Genomic DNA, 24,129 nt, shown 5'->3' with positions numbered 1-24,129 from the left:
CTCAGCAGTGGCCACAGAATTGGAAAAGGTCAGTTTTCATTGTAATCCCTAAGAAAGACAATGTCAAAGAATGCTCAGAATACCGCACAGTTGCACTTATCTCACACACTAGCAAAGTAATGCTCAAAATTCTCCAAGCCAGGCTTCAGAAATATGTGAACTGTGAACTTCCAGATGTTCAAGCTGGTTTTAGAAAAGGCAGAGGAACCAGAGATCAAATTGCCAACATCCACTGGATCATCGAAAAAGCAAGAGAGTCCCAGAAAAACGTCTATTTCTGCTTTCTTGACTATGCCAAAGCCTTTGACTGTGTGGATCACAATAAACTGTGGAAAATTCTGAAAGGGATGGGGAATACCAGACCACCTGACCTGCCTCTTGAGAAATCTGTATGCAGGTCAGGAAGCAACAGTTAGAACTGGACATGGAACAACAGACTGGTTCCAAATAGGAAAAGGAGTACGTCAAGGCTGTGTATTGTCACCCTGCTTATTTAACTAATATGCAGAGTACATCATGAGAAATGCTAGACTGGATGAAGCACAAGCTGGAATCAAGATTGCCAGGAGAAATATCAACAACCTCAGATATGTAGATGACACCACCCTTATGGCAGAAAGTGAAGAAGAACTAAAGAGGCTCTTGATGAAAGTGAAAGAGGAGAATGAAAAAGTTGGCTTAAAGCTCAACATTCAGAAAACTAAGATCATGGCATCCAGTCCCATCACTTCATGGGAAATAGATGGGGAAACAGTGTCAGACTTTATTTTTTGGGGCTCCAAAATCACTGCAGATGGTGACTGCAGCCATGAAATTAAAAGACGCTTATTCCTTGGAAGAAAAGTTATGACCAACCTAGACAGCATATTAAAAAGCAGAGACATTACTTTGCCAACAAAGGCCCATCTAGTCAAGGCTATGGTTTTTCCAGTGGTCATGTGTGGATGTGAGAGTTGGACTGTGAAGAAAGCTGAGTGCTGAAGAATTGATGCTTTTGAACTGTGGTGTTGGAGAAGACTCTTGAGTCCCTTGGACAGCAAGGAGATCCAACCATTGGAAGGACTGATGTTGAAGCTGAAACTCCAATACTTTAGCCACCTGATGCGAAGAGCTGACTCATTGGAAAAGAGCCTGATGCTGGGAAAGATTGAAGGCAGGAAGAAAAGGGGACGACAGAGGATGAGATGGTTGGATGGCATCACCGACTCAATGGACATGAGTTTGAGTGAACTCCAGGAGTTGGTAATGGACAAGGAGGCCTGGTGTGCTGCAGTCCATGGGGTCACAAAGAATTGGACACGACTGAGCGACTGAACTGACTGGACTGTAGCCTGCTAGGCTTCTCTGTCCATGGGATTTCCCAGGTAAGAATACTGGAGTGGGTTGCCATTTCCTACTCCAGGGGATCTTCCCGACCCAGGATTGAACCCAAGTCTCCTGCTTTGTCAGGTGGATTCTTTACCACTGAGCCACACACACATATACACACATATATCTTTTATATAATCTAGTAAATAATATACTAAATGTTAGGTCTTAGTCATTTATAATTTTATCCAAAATACTTTTTTTGTTTTTCTTTAAGAACTTTGAATCTTTGGCTTCTTGAACTGACTTTCTGGGTAGCCTTGAGAAAATTATTATGTCTCTTTTTTTCAGTTTCTTAACCTTATAGGTGATGATAGTGTCGTTGTTTTGGGAAGAGTAAGACGGGATATAAGACAGGATATGCTTTTGTAGAGTATTAGAGAAGTGTAGCTAAAAAGAGACCACAAAGGTCACAGGTCCTGATTTGGGTCCTTTTGCCCACTATACAGCCTTACTCCACAAGCAGGGATAGAGATTTAACTAGATGGAATATTTATTTGTAAATTAAAATAGTTTTAATACCAGAAAAAACCCCAAATGCTATGATATGCTGCATCTTTAAAAAAATAATAGCACAACACTATAATTTCCTTTTTCTGTATAATGGAAATTATATGTCATACAGTAGCTCAATGTAATATTAAGAGTCCTGAAATAGACATACACATACAATTGATTTTTGACAATGATATCAAGACAATTAAAAATGGGAAAGAATATAGTCTTTTCAACAAATGGTACTGGAACAACTGTGAAATAGTAAATGAACCTTGACCCCTACCTTAACGTTAAGACTGGCAAAGCTTTTAGAGACAGAACACTCAAGTCACTAGCCCTAAAAGAAAAAATGGATAAATTGGACTTCATGAAAATTAAAGACTTCTGCCATTCAAGAAGTGCCATTAAGAAAATGAGAAGGTACATGCTGTCAGCTGTGAAGCGTCTGCAGTTTCACTCTGTGTAGACTAACAGGTCAGCCTGCCATAGTCTCATGAATGGTGATAGAAGACGTAAGACAGTTTATTACTACAGTTTACTACTCGTAGCAACAGCAGTAGCCAGAATATCAGCAGTTTTTGTATCAAGCCTGTGGTATAGAGGATGCTTTAGCAATGGCAGAACTTCCACCTTGGCTTCTATGGCAGTTGGGTCACCAGGCTGGCCACCTGGCCAGAGAGCTGAGGCTGAGCTGAAAGTCTTCCACCACCATGACAGGTAGTTTACCTGGTCAGTTCGAATAATCAGAAACAAATTTCATACCACCTTTTTCAGTTAGATGGTTCCAATTACAGGGATAACTTCCTCATGGAGGACATGAACTACCAGTCAGTTACTTCATTTTGGAGAGATTTTCTCAATATCCTGAGGGCTACATAACCTACCAGTGGTGTTTCCCTTAACAGTTCAGTGTCTCTTAGGACTCCTCCCAGGGTGCAGGTTTCAGGAGGAGTTGTTGTTCAGTTGCTAAGTTGTGTCCAACTCTTTGCAGCCCCATGAACTGCAGCACACCAGGCTTCCCTGTCCATCACTTTCTCCCTGAGTTTGCTCAAACTCATGTCCATTGAGTCGGTGATGCCATCCAACCGTCTCATCCTGTCATCGCCTTCTCCTCCTGCCTTCAGTCTTTCCCAGCATCAGGGTCTTTTCCAGTGAGTCAGCTCTTCACATCAGGTGGCCAAAGTATTAGAGCTTCAGCTTCAGCATCGGTCCTTCCAATGAATATTCAGGGTTGATTTCCTTTGGGATGGACTGGCTTGATCTCCTTGCATAATGGCTTGCTTCCACACAAAGAGAGTAGTCCTGAGGTGCATGCAAATGATGACCTTGTAAAGAGAATTTGTTTACAATTGTTAGGGCAGTGGGAATATATTATTGGATACATATGAGACTTCTTTGAGTACAGGGAAGAACAAGTTGACGCTGCTTCCTACGCTGCCTCCTGTCTGGGCCAGTTCAGTTTTATATTTATTAATTTGGCTGTGCTAGGTCTTAGTTGGGGCATGCGGGATCTTTTCTTTGTTGTGGCTTGCAAACTCTTAGTTGGGGCATGTGGGATCTGGTTCCCTGATTAGAGATCGAACACGGGCCCCCTGCATTGGGAGCACAGTCTTAGCCACTGGGCCACCAGGGAAGTCCCTGGGCTAGTGCAGTTTTCACAATGGGCTCTAGTCTTTGTTCTGTTGAACAACTACCTAAACGTAGTCAGCCCAGCCTGTCCTGCGGGTCTGTGCCACCAGCGGGGTCACATTTTCCTTCCCCACAGAATGAGTGATGGCCATGGGGATGAGTTTGGAGGTGACACTCAGAGGTGTTGATGGATATTTTAGCTTGGGAGGCATAGGATCTGGGCTATCTGCTGTTTTTAATAGCATCATCAGAAATATTTAAGGGAATAATGATCAAATTGTGGTACAGCCAGCTAAATTTAAGGCACTTGCAACCATTTGAGAGGGTAATACCAGGGCATTTCTTTCACGAGAGTGTTCAGGGCCTATTCTAAAAGATAGAATTACGAACACTCCTCCCTTTCCCCACATCTCTCAGGATCCAAGCTGTTTCCTTTCCATATTTTGAGATGGTTGTTCTTCCAGTGCCATAAAATTGGGGTATCTCATTCTAGTAGCTTTAGCTTTCCCATTTTTAAATCCCTGACTGTGTACCAAGACCTTTTTCCTGGAAGGGTCAGGTACAAGAGGAAAAAGTAATTTTATACAACTTACAAAGTTCCATTAGATCCCCCACTTTGCATTGAATTGGCGACAAGTATAGATTTCCCTGTAGCTCAAATGGTAAAGAATCTCCCTGCAATGCAGGAGACCAGGGTTTGATCCCTGGGTCGGGAAGATCCTCTGGAGAAGGGAATGGCAATCCACTCCAGTATTATTGCCTGGAGAATCCCATGGACAGAAGGGCCTGGCAGGCTATAGTCCACAGGGTCATAAACAATCGGACACGACTAAGCAACTGACACTTCTACTTACTCAGTGAAGTGATCATGACCTAAGACCGAGTGACTCTAACAGGAGAAGCTCGGTATCTGGACCAGAACTGAGGTTGAAACCCTTATGCCCCCTTTTGGCTGGACTGCCACCCATAAGGCATACCAGCCAGACTGGTCTGAGATTGTCAAAAGGGAAGGAAGCATCATGCCAGAATCGGAGTGGGAATCCCAAATTTTCTAAATAAATCTCAATACCCGGCCTCTCCTTTCATCCTAATCATTACCCATTACCCAGGAAGAGGCTCAGATAGGATTCCTTTCTGGGGAAAGTGACAGTTAGTGACCAACTGCCTTACTAAGGTGTAAAGACCAGGAGGAGGTGAGAGAGAGTCACAAATCTTTTTTAATCAATTTTTGAGTTCCATCAGATACTTTAACTCTTGGCCCACTGTTGAGTGGCTTTTGCAATAAAAGGCATACTGTTGACAGACTGCAAACGGTCTAGAAAGCTGGAAATATGACAAAGATTACCTTCAAGAGCCATAATGATGTGGCTGATCACATGGGAATGGCAAAACAATAACTTGGAAGAGGGTCTGTGGTGAGGAGGCAGTTCGCAGTTCTACTTTCTGAGCACAGTAAGGTCCTATTGTTTTTTCATAGCTGGTCCTGAGGTTGGATACTCTCAGGTTTATGACTGGCTGAGCCATCAGTGAAAAAAGCCCGGGCAATGTAGCGAACCTTTGTGCATCAAAGGCCCCACTGCGCCAGCAGCTTTGCTTCAGGTGGAATAGAGAGGATAGCTGCCACTTTTTCATGTCAAAAGCAGGTGCCAAAGGGGTGAGGCCAGCTGGGTTCTTGAACATACCATTTCCATTTAATCAGCAATGCTTGTTAGGCCGTTCTCAACTTATGAGTCCCTGAATCCATGTTGACTCACTCCAAAATGCGGTATCAGACTGGAGAGTCACAAAGCTTCCTTAAACCAGGCATTCTTTTTCAAAGTAGTTCAATAGCAAGCTAAAGGATGCTTTTCAAAAAGGATGTGCTTACCCGATAGCTGTCAGGAGCCAACAAGTCCAAAACCCAAGAGATGCCTCCAGGTTGAGGCTGTTCTCTTTTGTCTTGGTCTCCACTTGACAGAATCATTAGTCATAGACTTATAGCTCAAAACAGTCATGAAGATGTGGGACTTCAAAAGCAGACCGCGTGCCAGCAGCTTGCAAGTTGGGTGCAAATGCAGCCTTGTGGGTTTGAGTCCCTTCAAAGTACACTGAGAAGCAGTTTAGTCCATTTAAAGTACCAGATGGAATGCTGAAACGAGACACATACTATATCCCATACTCACAGATTTGAGTGCAGGTCACTCAGTCGTGCCCAACTCATTGTGACCCCATGGACTATACTGTCCATGGAATTCTCCAGGCCAGAATACTGGAGTGGGTAGCCTTTCCCTTCTCCAGGGGATCTTCCCAACCCAGGGATCAGTCACAGGTCTCCTGTATTGCAGGAGGATTCTTTACCAGCAGAACCACCAGGGAAGCCCCTGATTTGAGTAGGGTGCTTTTAAGTTTTGATTTGGACAAGCCAAATGCAACTGTAGAGTTTTGGGTGACCCGTGATCTATATCAAGTGGTGAGGTCCTTGTCACTGACACCATCTATTTCATCTTTTTTTTTATTTGGCTGTGCCAGGTCTTAGTTGTGGCATGTGGGCTCTTTGATCTTCATTGCAGCATGTGGGATCTAGTTCCCTGACCCGGGATCGAACCTGGGCTGCTTGCATTGGGAGCATGGAGTCTTAGCCACAGCGCTGTTGCCACAGTGCTTTCTAGCTGAGGTCACGGGGTGTCCATTGGCTGGCTCAAGCTTACACAGTGCTGACTTTCTTTGTGGAGTTCACCTTAGTCCAGAACGATTGCTCTCCCATCACTAACATCTCTTAATTCTTACTCAGTTTCTACATAAGGGCTGAGGACTTGTCCAGGGTGGTAGGCTGATCCCAGAAATTTACCTAGATTTCTTGGGGTTAATTTCTCATTCTCTAGTTGGTCACTTACATCAGCATTCTAAATCCAGTCTGAAGTAATAAGAACCTGAATACTAATCAAGGCCTCATTCTTGGTTTCTTACAAGAGTTTATCTGTCTTGCGTAGATCTCCCTGAAAGGATAAAAGTACCCGTGGGTTGTGTTGTGTTGTTACTCACTCAGTCGTGTTCGTCTCTTTGAGACCCCATGGACTGTAGCCCACCAGGCTTCTGTCTTTGGAAATTTTCCAGCCAAGAATACTGGAGTGGGTTGCCATTCTCTTCTCTAAGGTGTCTTCCTAACCCAGGGATCAAACCAGGGTCTCCTGCCTTGCAGGCAGATTCTTTACCATCTGAGCCACCAGGGAAGCCCAAAGTAGCCGTGACCCACTTCCAAAACCTCTAAGACCTTTTACTGTCATTTCCAAATAGACCTGAGGTCGACAAGATATAGGAAAGAGCCCAGCTATTCCATTTGTCCTTAAGAGCAGCGGTCCCCAACCTTTCTGGCCCCAGGGGCAAGTTTCATGGAAGGCAGTTTTTCCACAAACAGGGCAGGGGGATGGGGAGGAGGTTCAGGCAGTGATGCCAGCGGCGGTTCGGGCAGTAACACCAGGGAGGTGAGCGGCAATAAAGCTTCGCTCACTCGCCCGCTGCTCACCCCCTGCTGTGCAGTGCTGGTCTGTAGCCGGGGGCTGGGGACCCCAACTTAAGAGCGTTACACACCCTGCCCCCTGAACTCCCAAGTAAACCAGACATTGTTCTAATGATTGGCCTGATTTACGCCCATGAATTTCTCTTCTTTCGTGGTCATTATAGATGTGTGTGTCTGTCATTATCTGAAAGAGAGCAGAACCTTTTGCCTGAACAGGAACAGCACTAGAGTAAATTTCAGTACTTGCTGTTCCAGTGGTGTAGACCTGAAGCTGATTTAACAGAGTGGAGGAGGTAGTGCCCCAGTCTAGACGAGAGTTAGGAAGAGAGAGGCCACCTGTCAGGCAGCTGTCTTGAACCTGTTTCCTGGTGTTTAGCCCGCAGCCACCTCCACGATTAATCCTTGCTAACAGGCAGTAATGGAAGGGCCATTTGCCTCCATCATTGACTGTATGATTTGACCAGCATACTCACTACAAGGTTCCCGTGGCCTTCCCTCAGGTCTGTGCAAGGCTCTCACGCTTCCTCTTTCAGAAAGTCCTGTCTCTGGCAGAATCTTATCCTTGTTACCAAAACTGTAAAGAACTGGAGATTCTACCCCACTTGCAAGTAAATAAGTTAGCTGCCAATTTCACGGATGCAGTAGAAGACACGAGACTCCTCACCCGGAGATAAAGGACAGTTTCATCACTCACAGCAATAGCAGTAGCTAGAGCGTTGCCATTTTCCTGCTGGTTCCCACAGAGTGAGGCAGAGGGGCAGATGACCCCCTCGTCGACCAATGGGTTGGGTTACAGAAGAGGAATCCTGAGCTTAGGGAACCCAGATTTTTTTTTATAACAGTAAGCACGACTGTCTTTTCCTACAGAGGGAGGCAATTATCTCCCCTATACTAGACAGTAAGAATGTTTGCCCTTTGATCTTGAGGGCGACGCTATCTCTTCCTATCACTACCCACCTGGGCTACCTGAGTGTCCTCAGTGCTTTGGCAGCTGGCTTTCCCTAGAGCCAAGTGATCCAAAAGAGAGCGAGACAGAAACTGCACAGTGTCTTCTGTAACTTACCCTTGGAAGTCACACACTATCATTCCTACAGTATCTTATTAGTTACACAAGTCAGCCCTAGGCGTGGGAGGGGCCTGAACAAGGGCATCCGTAGGTGGAGGTAAAAATCACTGAGGGCCGTCTTGGAAGCTCACAGTGAGTAATCACAGTGGTTACGTAAGCCGTTAACATCGTTATTAGCCAGACAAAGAATATATGGAAATTATGTAAGTCGAAAACTATTTCAAAATAAAAGTTGAAGAATTTTACATGAAAATACAAGTTACAAACTAGAAGAAAATATCCAGAACACATATATCTGACAAAAATCTTGTGTCCACAAAATACAATGAATTCTTACAAGTGAATAATAAAAAGACAAACAACCCAGTTAACAAACGAACAGAAGAAATGAACACATACTTCACAAAAGTAGATCATCAGTTGTCCATTAAACACATGTAAATACTCAAGATCATCTGGTATCTGGGAAATGCAAACTATTACAAGAAGATAAAATTCATTCCCACCAGAATGGTCAAAAATAAAACAGCTGGTACCATCAAGTGTGAGTGAGGATCTGGAGCAATTTTTTGCTTGTTAGAGTATAAAACAATACTTTGGGGAAATACTTACGTAGTTTCTTAAAAGGTGACATGTATACTTTCTGTAGGACCTAGCAATTCCACCAGTGGGTATTTAGAGAGAAATGAAAACATATGACCACTGAGAGTTATACACAAATACCACTATATTAATAATATGTGATATCCAAGAGCTAGCAACTACTCAAATGTTTTTATCAGTAGGAGAATGGATATATAAATTGTGAATCAGATCTTTTTTTGGATATTATGAATATTTGCTCCCAGTTTGTGGCTTTTTCATTTTTTAAGCAGTTTCTGGAAAAGACCAAAAGTTTAATTTCAGTAGTCCAGATATTTATGGTTTTACCATTTTAAAGCCATTCCATCTACATAACTAGTATTCTGACACCAGGGAAGGTTGCCAAAACTTCTGCAGTGAAGGAGTCTCTGGGGGACACTAACAGAAGTATGTTATTTTACAATTTGGACAGATTCTAGAACCTTTTGTTAGAGGGGGCCCCTTTCGAGGTGAGCTAGTCTGCAAGTAAACAGCATAAAGTACAAGTTGTAAATGAGAAATGTTTCCTCTAGAATATAAAGCCTAAAAAGAAGTTGTGGGTGGTGAGAGTCCATAGCTATTTCTTGACAGTGTCAAATAGATGGAGCAGCCTTCAGTTTCCCAAATACTTCTAAGGAATTTGATCAAGGTGACAGGGCCCCACCCTATGTGTGAGGCAACAGCTCATCCCCTTTTTCGTGAGCTCCTTGTATCTGTATGTCCTAAAGGAGTGTGCCAAAGAGAAGATCATAAGGTCACGCCTGAGCTCCTGGAGAGAGCAGGCTGCGGTTAAGAGCTCGCCCTCGGAGCCTGTGTACAGTGACAGGCGGTCCCATGTGCTCAGTCACTTTAGTCGTGTCCACCTTTGTGACCCCGTGAACTTAAGTTTGCCAGGCTCCTCTGTCCATGGGATTCTCCAGGCAAGAACACTGGAGTGGGTTGCCATACCCTTCTCCAGGGGATCTTCCCAACCAAAGGATCAAACCCGTGTCTCATATCTCCTGCATTGGTGGGCGGGCTCTTTACCACTAGCACCACCTATGAAGCCCAGGTACCCCATATGGGCTGGGTAAAGTGTGTCCTTTGGAGGCAAAGGCAAACTGCAGTCAAGGGACTGGTAAAATAGGCACGGACAAAAAATATTCAATAAATCTGCAAGAGCCAAATATTTACCAGATGCTGACTGGACGAATTTGGTTTCAGTGGGGCTGGCTATGGGGACCTTAATGATCAGATCAGATCAGTTGCTCAGTCTTGTCCGACTCTTTGCGACCCCATGAATCGCAGCATGCCAGGCCTCCCTGTCCATCACCAACTCCTGGAGTTCACTCAGACCCATGTCCATGGAGTCAGTGATGCCATCCAGCCATCTCATCCTCTGCTTTTGAATATGCCATCTAGGTTGGTCATAACTTTCCTTCCAAGGAGTAAGCGTCTTTTAATTTCATGGCTGCAGTCACCATCTGTAGTGATTTTGGAGCCCAGAAAAATAAAGTCTGACACTGTTTCCACTGTTTCCCCATCTATTTCCCATGAAGTGGTGGGACTGGATGCCATGATCTTCGTTTTCTGAATGTTGAGCTTTAAGCCAACTTTTTCACTCTCCACTTTCACTTTCATCAAGAGACTTTGTAGTTCCTCTTCACTTTCTGCCATAAGGGTGGTGTCATCTGCATATCTGAGGTTATTGATATTTCTCCCGGCAATCTTGATTCCATCTTGTGTTTCTTCCAGTCCAGTGTTTCTCATGATGTACTCTGCATAGAAGTTAAATAAACAGGGTGACAATATACAGCCTTGACGAACTCCTTTTCCTATTTGGAACCAGTCTGTTGTTCCATGTCCAGTTCTAACTGTTGCTTCCTGACCTGCATACAAATTTCTCAAGAGGCAGATCAGGTGGTCTGGTATTCCCATCTCTTGAAGAATTTTCCACAGTTTATTGTGATCCACACAGTCAAAGGCTTCACAACCCAGATAATCACGATGGTGTGGTCACTGACCTTAATGAAGCCCACGGCATTAAGGTTGAGGTAATCCACACTGTGAGGCACATTCATTCTTACCAACACTAAGAGCAGGCCAGACGGGGCTATTAAATAGCAAAGCAGTGGGGAAGATAACTGCTTCTACATCTTGTCTAAGGGGTCTCCATCATTAAAGACTTTTAATTTACATTGGGCCATATTAACTATTTCACTGGGGGAGGAAGAGGTCCATGGGTTTCCATTTTATCAAGATAATTTGTAAGTGACAAAGATTTAATTTTATTACTTGCTGAGTCAGAGCCATGACCACTGTGGCACGTTTTAGGACAGTGGGTACTCTGATCATTAGGGATTTAGGCAAGACCGTAGTTCCTGTGGTTGAGGTAAGGCATACCTGTTTGTCCTCTTTATCACGTTTAGTAACTTCCCAACAATTATGGGAGCCACCTTATTTAAATTTAGCAGGATGCCCAGTGTAACTGTCATTTGAGCCCCATTATTGATTAAGGCCATGAAGGTTTGCCAATTGTTATATTTCAGCAAATATTAATTCAGAACCAGTGTTATAGATGTGCAGAAGCCAATCTGCCCTTTTTATCCTTTTGTAGAAATTCTTTTCAGTAAAATTCGTTACTGACTGTGCCACATTGTGGACTTCCATTTCAGTTTTTGTTCACTTCTTTCTTGTAGTGATTGAACTGTGTTCCCACTTCATTCACTGAAGCTCTAATTCCCACGCAACTGTATTTGGAGATGGGACCTTTAAGGAGGTACTTGGTGCGTGCTTAGTCGCTCAGTCGTGTCCAACTCTGTGACCCCATGGACTACAGCCTGCCAGGCTCCTGAGGTCACACCAGGGCCCTAATCCGATAGGACTGATGTCCCTATAAGAGAAGGAAGAGAGACCAGGGTGCACTCTCCCTGCGTGCACACGCAGAGGAAAGGCCAGTGAGGATGCAGTGAGGAGACCATGTGCAAGCCAGGAGGAGAGGCCTTATCAGGAAGCAGCCCTGGTGACACCTTGATCTTGTAGATCAAGCCTCCAGGACTGTGAGGAGACAGACTTCTCCTGTTTAAGCAACTCTGATTCCAGCAACCTTAGTAGGCGAGTGAACTCCCCATGTGTCAGGGTTTTTTGTTTGTTTTGGTTTGGTTGTTTTGTGGTGGTGGTGGTGGTGGTGGTTACTGGATATTATTGAGAGGTCTTCTCTGCACTGCTCAAATTTATAAATTTCGTCCTCCAGAGCCTCCTATCAGTGTGATCAGGAGTAGGGTCCTTGGCCATGACAGTGGTTGTATTTTCAACTTGGCTGTGCCACAGGGATGCCATGGGTGTTTCTCTGTCTAATCCTCTGATCTGAGGATCAAGACACATAGGCAGCAGATGCAGGAAAAGCATCTTACAGGGTCCTAGTGAGCTGTTTGCTTTCAGGAGTGTGAATCTCAGTAAATCAGCTCTTCAAACAGGAACTGCTGGTCTCCCAAACAAGTGACCACCCTGTGGGTCTATGCAATCTGTCTTTTCCCCTGAGCCCTCTTTATCTTTCAATATTTAGGTATTTAGCTTCTCTGGGTCTTAGCTGCCGCATAAGGGATCTTTAGTTATGGTGTGCCAACTCTTAGTTGTGGCATATGGGATCTAGTTCCTTGACCAGGGATGGAACCTGTACCCCCTGCATTGGGGACCACCAGGCAAATCCCCGAAGTCCTCTTCAGGACCAATGCCTGGTGAAGACACACAACCAGTAGGTCACAAGGTCTTTCTGAGTCCATCAATCAAGACACACAATTCAGTCTAAGACACAAATGAATCTGGGCTAAGATGCAGGACCAGAGCTACTTCAGGGAGGGCCCTGATTCCATATCCTCTCTGTAAACACCAGTCATTGATGCTTCCAACTGTGGTGGGTTAAATTTATGACAGAGGCTTGGTAGAACTCAGCAAATGCAGCATCAGGCAGTACACCAAAGCAAGAGAAGAAAACCCCAGGTAGTGGTGATCCCTTGAATGTCCTGCTTCTAATGCCAACTGCTGTGGCCACCTAGCGGGGACAGGGTCACCACCTCCACACCCGAAATTTGGTTCCAGTGTCAGGACTGATGTCATGCACACCAAGATGATACGAAAGAGGCTTTCCCTGTTGGTCCAAAAATTACTTGAGAGAGCAAGAAAAGGAGGCTGGTTTGGGGCTTTTTATTGTGGGGTGGGGCGGGGATAAGGGTTCTTGTACACAGGGAGGGACTTGCAAGGTTTCAATCTTCCAGGCTTCCAGAAAAGCTTACCCAGATGTGGTGCATAAGGGGAAGAGACAGAAGTGAGACTTCAACGCTTTCGGCAATCAGACATCATAAGATGGAGCCAGCTCTTTATTACAATATTAAATTATGAAGATGATTCTAGAACACACTGGGTTACAATTTGAATATTGTATATCATAGTTTCAAGTAAGACTTCACACATTTTTCCATGTAAAAACATTTCTGGACAAATATATCCCATCCCCTTGATTACATTTATTTATGATTACTCCTTTCTGAATGGCCACAGAAGGTGAGTGACGGAATAAGAAAGGCAGAGATTAGTACTCTCATTAAAGACTTAGATTCTTCTCACACCCCCATCTTACTCCTCATTGCTCAACTGTTGGGGCTGTGCAGTAAATTGTCACAAACCAAATTATCCGTGGTTCCAGATGTGGTTGTCATGGGCCACCTGTGTCCCTACACCTGGTTTCACTCCACCTTCGAAGGAAGGTGACTCTGTGGGTGTCTTGCAGGACTGAGCTATCAGCACTGTCCGTGCAGTCGCTTGTGTGGGTCCCCTCGACCCACAGGTTTGTAAGTAAGCCTTCCTCAATGAAGAAAATAAGCACTCAACCAACTGAAAGGGGAAAAAAAAAGTTCTCCAATGACTTCGTGTGTCGGGCAGAGTTAATGAGTCCCAGTCCTTGCAGTGGTCTCTGACCCTTCTGTGACTTTACCTCCTGCCTATCGGGCCTTGTCTCCTCCCCCTGCCACCTTTGCTTGCTTTGCTCCAGCCACCCGGGTCCTATTGTTCCTCAGACAGAACCAGACAGACTTAAAGGCGCTCTGCACTTTGCTGTTCCTCTGCCTCATCTTTTACTAGAAGCTGAATCCCTCCAACACTTAGCATAAAATATTTTGAAAAGGAACAGATCAAATCTCTGAGTCCATTTCTCAAGGGCCCATTTACTACTGCTTAAAAAAAAATTTTTTGAACTATTTGCATTGTCTTGAGCAGTGTTTCTCAAATCATCTATAGTAAAGGACCAGGTTTTAAAAGCTGACCAAGCTGTCATCCTACCATGCTAAATAGGACTGGATTTCGCATTTGGTGTGAGTCACCTTGCTAGTTTGACAACTAACACAACTGGCTTATACTGTCTAAAGGAAGAGCCTGCACTTGGTGGTGGTGGCAGGGTTCAGTTGCTGTAAGTTTCTGAACTGTGTCACAGGAGGTAAACAAAACTGGTTTGCTGGTTGGCACCGGACCCCACTTTAGGATCACTGATCCAGAGGGCATCTCTCCTTTGGCAAGATAGCTAAATCATAGACGAGGAGACCTTCCTGGTCACGGTGGTGCTCCTCAAGGGTCACAACACTGTGGTAATACCTTAGAACAGGTTGCAAGCTTTTCTTCAAAGAAGAGTTTCTTTTCCTAAGAGTGAAAAGACATTTGTGAAGTGATTTGTTTTTAATTTTGTTGTTTGGTTTTTTAATATACTGTTTATCCACATATATAGTCAATTAACTGCTCAATTTTCCAATTTGGAAATCAAAATTTAATAGCTGAAAGCCAAATGCATATTCTAAAACACAGTGTCAGTACAGATTATAGAATTAGAAGGTAGCTGGCTACTGGATCATTAGATACACCGTCTACATTATTAGATATATATCTGATATTTTTAACTGGTTGCTGCTATGTAAGGATATTATTTCTTAGGTAAATTCTGGGCATTTATGAGTTTAGTTGAATATTGAAAACTGTTCATTCCAAAATTGTAAGGTCTGTAATTGCATAAATAAGGATCATTAATAAGTTATTTCAACAAATATTCATTAGTTTCACTACTATTTATTAAACAGAAATAGATTTTGTCATTAAAGTATGAAAAGGTGATAAGTACATTAAACATTTTTAATTGGGTCATAAGTTTTCAGTACCAAATAAATTTCATGGTAGTTTATAATTAACATTTTATAGTCTAACTCTGTGAGGGGAAAGGTGTGTGTGTGTCAGTCACTTAGTCACGTTCAGCTCTGCAATCCCATGGCTCTTCTGTCCGTGGAATTCTCCAGGCAAGAATCCTGGAGTGGGTAGCCTTTCCCTTCTCCAGGGGATCTTCTTGACCCAGGGATCAAACCCAGGTCTCCTGCGTTGCAGGCAGATTCTTTACCATCTGAGCTATAGGTAAGTCCCAAGGTTTATATAGGTTACTTTAAAAATATAGCGTGCTTTCCCTACATCCTCCAACTCCTATCCCCAAGAATATTACGGATTTTCAAAGGCACTAGATATTTGAAGATAGCTTGTTTTATGGCAAAAATCTATCCCAAAGGGGTAGAAAGAATACAACTGAAATGTTATATCAGTTCTTACTTTAGTAGATCTATTTTGGAGTCCATCACATAAAAATATTAAATATTTTGAAAACTTTTTATTTTTTATCCAGTATGGAGATTTATTCCCAGAGCACAGCTTTTCTGATGCAAAACTGGAATGCTTGTGTAGTCACAACAGCTGTCCCCACACCATGTGGTATCTTCCATTACTTTGCTGTAGAGATGAATTTTTGGCCCAGTGTCTCAGTAATATTGCACATACGTGGTTTTAAGTGGCAAAGCAGTATTCTTCTGCATTCATTTGACTTTCACAGCTACAGTTGGCTCCAGATTAGAACAAGGAGAATACATTCACACTGTGGCCACCCTCACGGCGGCCGTGGTAGCTGGATCACAGTAGGCTCTGTTGCTTCTAAAGACACAGCCGACTATTACTGAGGAATTACAGTCAGCAAAGTGCTGTACGGCTGGAACAGAGAATAACGAACTGCTAAAAGGATTCTCTTCAAATATTTCAGATTATGGTCTAGTTATTACTGATCTGGTTTTTTAATATTAATAATAAAATGGCTGTGAAATAACAGTGAAACTAAAGGGAAAGATTTTCAAAGTAGTTGATGATTTTTAGGATATCTGTCTAAATATTTGATTTAAATTTTTCCCTTTCCAGAAAAAAGTGGCACAGTCCTTTTAGACCCATTAACAAGGGATTAAAATTAGGTTAATTCTTAATGCCCATTGTTCATACATGCAACATATTTGGAAGGCCAATCTATTAAAAATATGTTATTTTAGTTTACTGTATGAAACAATGGCATGTATTTTTAACATTTTAGACAATTTTATTTGCTCCAAGAATGTTTGTTACAATTAATACAGAAATAAGATGATTTGATTTACTGTGAAATTGCACTGATGGACGGTTTGAATACTGTATCTCTGTGCAGCATCAACTAGATGCTTTTTATGGTATGACTCTAGACTATTAAGCATATATAAAGTCTTCGGAATGCATGCATTTCTGTTACCAATCGGTATAATTATTAAAGTTGCAGCTTTTTAGCAAAAATGATTTCCTAGAAAATCCAATTATGTCCCTCTAAATAATATCTGAATAATACTTTTCCCCTAAAGTAAAAACAAACAGTGAAAAAATAATTTTCAGTGTACATGCTTAAATGATCTGTTATGGAGAGTTAGATTTCTGATATTCATTAAATATCAAAGAAACTACGACCATACTCAGTGTAGGCCACCTTTTTTATAGAAGTGAATTTATGCATGTTTCATAAGGGTCGTACTGATGAATATGTTTGAGGCTTTCAGCTTTTAGTGGATACAAAATAGAATGATTGATAAAATCCTCCCTACTATTGGCTATTATTTACTGACTCTTAAGTGGCAGGTTGTATTTATGCCAATTTATCTGCTTCAGGGAACATTCTTGATAGCAGAACAAAGTGAATAAAAGTAGTTTGCTTTGCAAATGAATGCAAATAGGAGAGCCTTTCGGAAAGCCCTTTAACGGGGGCAGTGCACTTTGATTCTGAGTGAAGCTGCCATTTGGACATGGTGAAAAGAGCACGCTTGAACCATTGATTGGGGGAGACAGTAAGAAGTCAGGAAGGGCCCGTTAAGCTTGCAGTGAGGCGGGCGGATGTCAGTGTGGTTAGAGCGCAGTGGGAGAATGACAGGGAGGATTAGTGTCAGGGAGACGCTGTGCTGGGGCTGCGGAGATAGTCCCTGGGGTCACTCACCTCCGACTGTTGTTCTGTGCTGATGGTTCTGTAATGCAAACGGCCTGATGTATGCCTGTTCATTATCGGAAATGGTGATTAGAAAAGGTATTTGTCTCAAAGGTTTCCTTCCTTCCTTCTGTCTTTTTAATTAAAGGAAAATAAGGTGGCTTCCTCCATCTCTCTGCTGACTCCTAGAGTCTAGTATAACACCAGCATGGCTACTGCCTCTGGTAGGAACCAGTGCTGTGACATAAAATAATTGTAATGTCATTATGTTATTTGATGATGCTCTTTTGCTTTTCTCAGCTTTGGCTCTCACCAAGTGGTAATGCTCAATAAAATGCAGAGAATATGCACACTTTTATAATTTTGGCTTTTGCAAATAAGATGTTTATAATCTTTGAGGTATTTTCATATTCATTTAACCATTTGACCAACTTTTAAGAAGCTGTTTACCTTCTCAAAAAGGAAGTGTTGCTTTCTTTGCATGGATCGGATGGTTTAAGTCTTGGTTGCAGGCATTTCTGTTCTCAAATTTTATGAAATGCTAGCACTTGCTAAATTAAACTCCTTGACAACATGATTTTTAGACTTACTGTTACATAGAATGAACACAAAATTCTGTCTCTCTCAGTTCTGATTTGGAATTAGTACATTTACTTGTTCACATTTTCATTTACATTAAAAAAGCGAAAAACTTCTTAAACTTCGAGAGCTTCTATAGGAACCTCACATGAGGTATCTGTGACACACAATGCCCTTCCAAACGACTGTCTTACCTTTTTTTTTAAATGTCTTTAAAAGCTTGGGTTCCCAATGCTGCTTCTTCATTATTTAGTATATACGGGAACATTCTAACGATGTTCATTCTAACATACATTCATAACGTTAAATATGCAACTCAGACCTTTCATTCAAACTATAGATACATTTTAACATTGTTATTTTTGCAGAAAGCATGGTGCTAATACGTAATTTCACAGGCTTATTAAATGTTTTAGCAAACATTGTTGTTCTTTAATGTTCTGCAGGCACCTGAATGGACAGAAGAGGACCTCAGCCAGCTGACAAGAAGTATGGTGAAGTTCCCAGGAGGGACCCCAGGTCGATGGGAAAAGATTGCCCACGAATTGGGTCGATCCGTGACAGATGTGAGTTCATTCAGATTTGCATTGTGTGGAGAGTGACAAACCAGAGAGAGCCACCTATGTAGAGGCAGACATGGACACATCCAACATTATTTTTGGAGAAAGGCTCCAATCCTTTTAGGACCTGGAAGTAAACCATTAACGAAATAGGCAAGAAGTAGATGTCAGCCGGTCCCCTGATCTACAATTAACAGCTGTGTGAGGAATTCTAGTGTTTGAAGACTTAAGCTTTTTGTGTTTAGAGTGACCCCTTTAGCTATGGGAAAAAATATTGGGTTGGCCCAAAAGTTCGTAAGATGTTATGGAAAAATCCAAATGAATATTTGGCTAATCCACTAGTTCTCTGATCAGAATTAGTTAGATTTCAGCTGGATCTTCTTAACATTGAAGTACACACTGCTATAAGTAGACTGGTGGTTTGCATTAGTTAAATGAGCAATATTCCAATTATGTTTTTATTTAAAGGATGGTACCTACTATTCATTTTCACAAGTTTAACAAAAAAATTTATATGCATGTAACTTTGTAATTATATATAAAATAATTTATATACTGTAAATATAAATAATATATAATCCTATATAATTTAATCTATATGATTAGTCACACCTACCATTTAAAAAACCAAATGTTTATCTGGAAAGTTTTAGATTTAACACTGGAAATTTAGGGCAGAGAATCTTATAAAAGTACCCATTATAGCACCAGGTATGTACTATATATTCAGTAAATGTTTAATTTGAAATGGAGACATCTTTATTTTCATCAATATGATCCTTATTTTCATAAATGACTAAATATTCTTTACGAAATTTATTTACTTTAAAATAAATCCTATAGATCTAAAATATTGAAGGAGATTCTGAAACGAAAGATTCAGATTTCTCACGTTCAATTCTGTTACTATACTTTTGGGTCTTTGATAATGAGCAATTTTAAAACCCTGCAAAATGATTAATAAGCACAACTACCAAAAAAACCAAAAACCCACCTGTTGCATAAAAGTTACTTTTCACAGTAAACTTTTCCATTTTTTAATTCAGAAACAAAACATTGTCATTTTTTATTTGGACAGGAGCTGCTTTGAGAATTTCAAATTGTATATTAATGTATTTACTACCATATAGTAGGTCTTTTTAAAATCACATTTAAAGGACTTAAAATTTTTCGTGAGATGTTTTAATTATTTTAAGAGTTAAAGTCTGATCATGTGCTAAGTCAGCCTTTGCTTTTACCTTTATAACTTTGGGGGGGTTTTTGTTGTTTGTTTTTTTTGCTTTTTCAAGATAAGACCAGTTATCTTAAGTGACTAAGAATGTTAGGGTATATGCATTTTATTATCTTGTTGTAAGGTTGTTTGTAAAGATAAGTTAATAATGCCTTTGCCTTATCAGTAATCTGACCAGATTAAAGATGTTCCATGGTTACTAATGTTTTAAGTACTATGGTCTTCTCTATAACTACTGTTATTAATAACTGCTAAAATACTTTTAGAGTTATAAAACAGGCATTGGTTTAAAAGGGCCCCAAAACTTACAGTTCAATTGGCTGATAAGTGTCTCCTTTGAAGAGAGGACTGCCTTTAACTTTTAATAGTGCCCAATTGCAGATAAAAAGTAGAGCAGTATTTTAAGTATTGTCATTAAAATCTTAGCCTTTATTTTCAAGAGGAGAGAGATGAAAGTTTAAACATTAATATTGTTGTTGCTTAGTCACTATGTCATGTCCAACTTTTTTGAGACACCACAGACACTATGCCTGCCAGGCTTCTTTGTCCATGGAATTTTTTAAGCAAGAATACTGGAGTGGGTTGCCATTTCCTTCTTCCGGGAGATGCTAATATACACGTAACCAACAGAGCCTTGGGATGGCTATTTAGTATCATAGACCTAGAAAATTGAGGTAATTGTAAAGAGCAGCCTTGGTGTAGATAAAGACATCTTTTCACACTTTTGCAAATTCATCCCATAATTTTTTTTCTTTTAGACTTACCCAAGGGAGAATGATTCCATGACTATAATATTAATAGATATTTTTTACTTTTATCATGGAAGTAGCAAACATGACTGAGATTTTTTTCCCCTAAGTATTTAGTTGTATTTTCATAATACCAGAAGTATCTTGGAAATAAATACTTAATAAGCCTAAACTTTTGGGGCACTGAAAGTGCCATGGTAACTTTTCTCTTAGTATACTCATATATAGACTCACATTGTATTTTCATTCTGTGAGCATCATCTCCGTAGCTGGATTGAACGTTTCATTTCAGTAACACACACACAAACTGTAAGCCACTCTGTCTCTAAAAGAGAAGTGTCTGAAGACAAAACTTATGTAGTGGAGCAGCGAGTTATACTGGAGCAGCTGAAATGGGTCTGGCTAATACAGTTCTTTATTTTTTTATTTTTTAACTTTACAATATTGTATTGGTTTTGCCGTATATCAAAATGAATCCTCCACAGGTATACATGTGTTCCCCCTCCTGAACCCTCCTCCCTCCCCATACCATCCCTCTGGGTTGTCCCAGTGCACCAGCCCCAAGCATCCAGTATCGTGCTTCGAACCTGGACTGCGACTTGTTTCATATATGATATTATACATGTTTCCATGCCATTCTCCCAAATCATCCCACCCTGTCCCTCTCCGACACAGTCCAAAAGACTGTTCTATACATCAGTGTCTCTTTTCCTGTCTTGTATACAGGGTTATTGTTACCATCTTTCTAAATTCCATATATATGCGTTAGTATACTGTATTGGTGTTTTTCCTTCTGGCTTACTTCACTCTGTATAATAGGCTCCAGTTTCATCCACCTCATTAGAACTGATTCAAATGTATTCTTTTTAATGGCTGAGTAATACTCCATTGTGTATATGTACCACAGCTTTCTTATCCATTCATCTGCTGATGGACATCTAGGTTGCCTCCATGTCCTGGCTGTTATAAACAGTGCTGCGATGAACCTTGGGGTACACGTGTCTCTTTCCCTTCTGGTTTCCTCAGTGTGTATGCCCAGCAGTGGGATTGCTGGATCATAAGGCAGTTCTAGTTCCAGTTTTTTAAGGAATCTCCACACTGTTCTCCATAGTGGCTGTACTAGTCTGCATTCCCACCAACAGTGTAAGAGGCACAGAACAAAGGACTGAACAGTAATACAGTTCTTTAGTAGAATGTTAAGTGAAAGCTAACCACCCTTTAGAAGATCACTTATTTTGCCTTATGGTGTTAATTAGATTTGTTTTCCTTAAGTATTCAACTGTTGAAAAGAAACTAAGTTCAGTTTGCTGTCACTGGAGCCTCTGCATACTGACCGGATCACCTGTACCAATTCTCTTCAGCGCTGCACATCTGTTCTTTGACCTGTTTTCTTGCTAAATGTGTAGCTTCAGGCAGAGCTCTTTCCTTCAAGAATAATTGACCTTTTTTAGGGAGGGGTTAGAGTGTACCCATGGTGGAATGTATATGTTCTTTATTTGGGTTGACAGATTACAATGAAAAACTCATTTTGCTCCTCAAGGAGTTTTCAGTATTGTCATAATTACGAGTTAAATTGCTAGGTTCTAATCTGGATAAATACAAGGAATGTTACTAGCTTTATTTTTAAAAAATACAAAATATTTTAACTCAAATATACCTAAACTATAAGACTTAACCTTATTACAGGTGAACTATTTTAAATATTAATATATGCCTTTCAGCAAGTAATTGTGGTAACCAAAAGGACACTCAAACTGTAAAAACAACAGAGGAAACAAAAAACTGGCATAAAATCCATTTTAATGTGATGATTAGCTGCAGGCTTTTTAAATTAAGGTCAGGGAGCCTCAGATTTCTTGCTTGTGAAGTAGTATCCTTTTCTCTTGCCTGAAAAGGATGTAAACTGATTCTGCTTCTCTCCAGAATCATAATCTCTTGCATTCTGGTTGTGATAACAGACTGATTGGAGATTTTCTGCCTGCTTGGAAAAGGCCCAGGTAGGCAACAAAACAAAAGATAGGTAGATATGTTTAAACAGACTTTAGTAATTAGCTTAGTGCCAATATGAGAAGTGTGTAGTTAGATAACTCTCCCATATGCAGGTGAAAAAGAGAGAGTATAATAAAATTCCCGATTTTATTCTCTATAGCCACAACTAGAGAGGAGATACTTGTTGGGGGAACTTACATTTTTTGAAACAACTGTCATAATAACAGATAAGTGACATTCAATAGAAAAATAAGACTTTTATCAGTGAACTAAGTATATTGTGTGTGTATATATATAATGCTGAAAGGCATATATTAACATTTAAAATATTTAAAATATTTCATCCAAAGTAGGTGTTTCAGTTTAGATGTATCTCAGTTAAAATATACTTTGCATTAATTTTTTAACAAATTAAAAATTTAACAAATAACTTTCTATGTATTTATCCAGAGTAGAATTTAGTAATTTAACTCATACTTTGGCAAACATGTTATTGTTGTTACTTTTAGAGTCAAACTACTACTACAGAAGTTGTAAAGGTCCTCATAGTCTCATAAACACATTTTTTGTTTCTCATCATTGTTCACATAAAGTATGTGAAAAGTTCTCTTGACAACCAGCCTTGTCTATGTTCCTCTTCCTCCCTCCCTCACCCTTTCAACCCTTGAAGATATTAAATTTTAGAAAGGAATGGGTCCATTATTTCATTCTTCTTGCTAGATGAGTCACTAGCTAATCTAATAAATTTTCAATCTGATAGTAATAGATAATAATGTGTTACCAAATCTTTCTCTCACACACATCTGTTGTATGTCATTCCAGACTTCAGTCTTCTTCTACAGGCATACAATTACATAATTTTAACAGTATTAGTTTGTATTCTGCCCTTTTCACTTTGCTGTGAAACACAGGCTTAGACTTCTTCCATGGCAACAAAGATCCACATCATTGTTCTAAACACCTACACACTCCCATGTTGTCTCACTATAATTAAGGAGCACCCAACTGATTGTCACTTAAGTGACACTTTTTTTGCAATTTTATTGGGATTTTTTTTTTAATTCATTCATCTTTCCATTTACGTATTTCCTTAGCTTGTATGCCTAGGAATAGAGCTGCCTGATTCAAGAATATGGATGTTTTTAGAACCTTTGGTGACTCTAAAATTGGCCTCCAGAGAGCCTGTAACAATATACAATGTCCCTGGTGGTGTGAGAGAGGACAGTTTCTCATAGTCTCTAAACAAATTTTTTTGTTTTTCATCATTGCTCATCAAATAAGTGAAAAGTGCTAGTACACCGATTTCTGTAACTTACCTCCTCATTGGCCTCATTTTGAATACAGTTTGTGTTAATTCATTACAATTTAAGGATAATCTTACCTTCTGCAGATGCTTTGCCATTTTATCTTTTGTTATCTTTGAATATATTAGCTAACAATTCCAAAGAAATATTATATTGCAAATAATAGTGATTAGACTTTTTGCTCAACATTTTAATAAGAAAACCCAATGTCTGATCAATTCTAGTATCAGTCTGATATGAGAAATACATTATTATGCTAGGGAAATTTTCTTCAATTCTTATACTTCTGATTTTATTACAGTTGTATTCAGGAATAGAAGTGAAATTAAAAAAAATTTTAACATCCCTTGACATGATCATATAACTTTTCTCATATGACCTAATAAGGATGAATATATTACCAAGGTCCCCCTTTGTATTTCCAAGATACACTTTACTTGATCATATGATATTTTAATAAACTGGATTTGATTTGTTATGTAGGATTCTTATATTTATGTATCACAGTAAAAGTATTACAGAATTCTTAGTGTTTTGTTAATTGGATATCTTTAAGTAGGGTTATACCTGCCTTCTAACATCTAAAAAGTCGAGAGAAACAAAAGTGTGCTGTGAACAAAAGGAGAACAAAAATAAGTATCCAAATAAATGAAGTACAATGGTTGAAGCTGTACAGGAAAATCCCCTTGAGAGCAGAATAAAAAGACAAATAATTTTAA

At 40.4% G+C, this 24,129-nt stretch overlaps 1 protein-coding gene across 1 annotated transcript in view; it reads left to right on the top strand.

Annotated features, from left to right (window-relative positions):
- The window catches only part of DNAJC1 (DnaJ heat shock protein family (Hsp40) member C1), a 181,979-nt gene that overhangs the window by 127,309 nt on the left and 30,541 nt on the right, over positions 1-24,129 (top strand). The window contains exon 9 of the mRNA XM_025000956.2: positions 18,024-18,143. Coding sequence (XP_024856724.1) covers positions 18,024-18,143 — 120 coding nt within the window. The remainder of the gene's footprint in view (positions 1-18,023; positions 18,144-24,129) is intronic.

Source organism: Bos taurus, chromosome 13, assembly GCF_002263795.3.
Source record: "Bos taurus isolate L1 Dominette 01449 registration number 42190680 breed Hereford chromosome 13, ARS-UCD2.0, whole genome shotgun sequence".
NCBI classification, from domain to species: Eukaryota; Metazoa; Chordata; class Mammalia; order Artiodactyla; family Bovidae; genus Bos; species Bos taurus.
The sequence above is the reverse complement of the archived record's forward strand: the minus strand, read 5'-3'. Positions and strand labels throughout refer to the sequence as shown.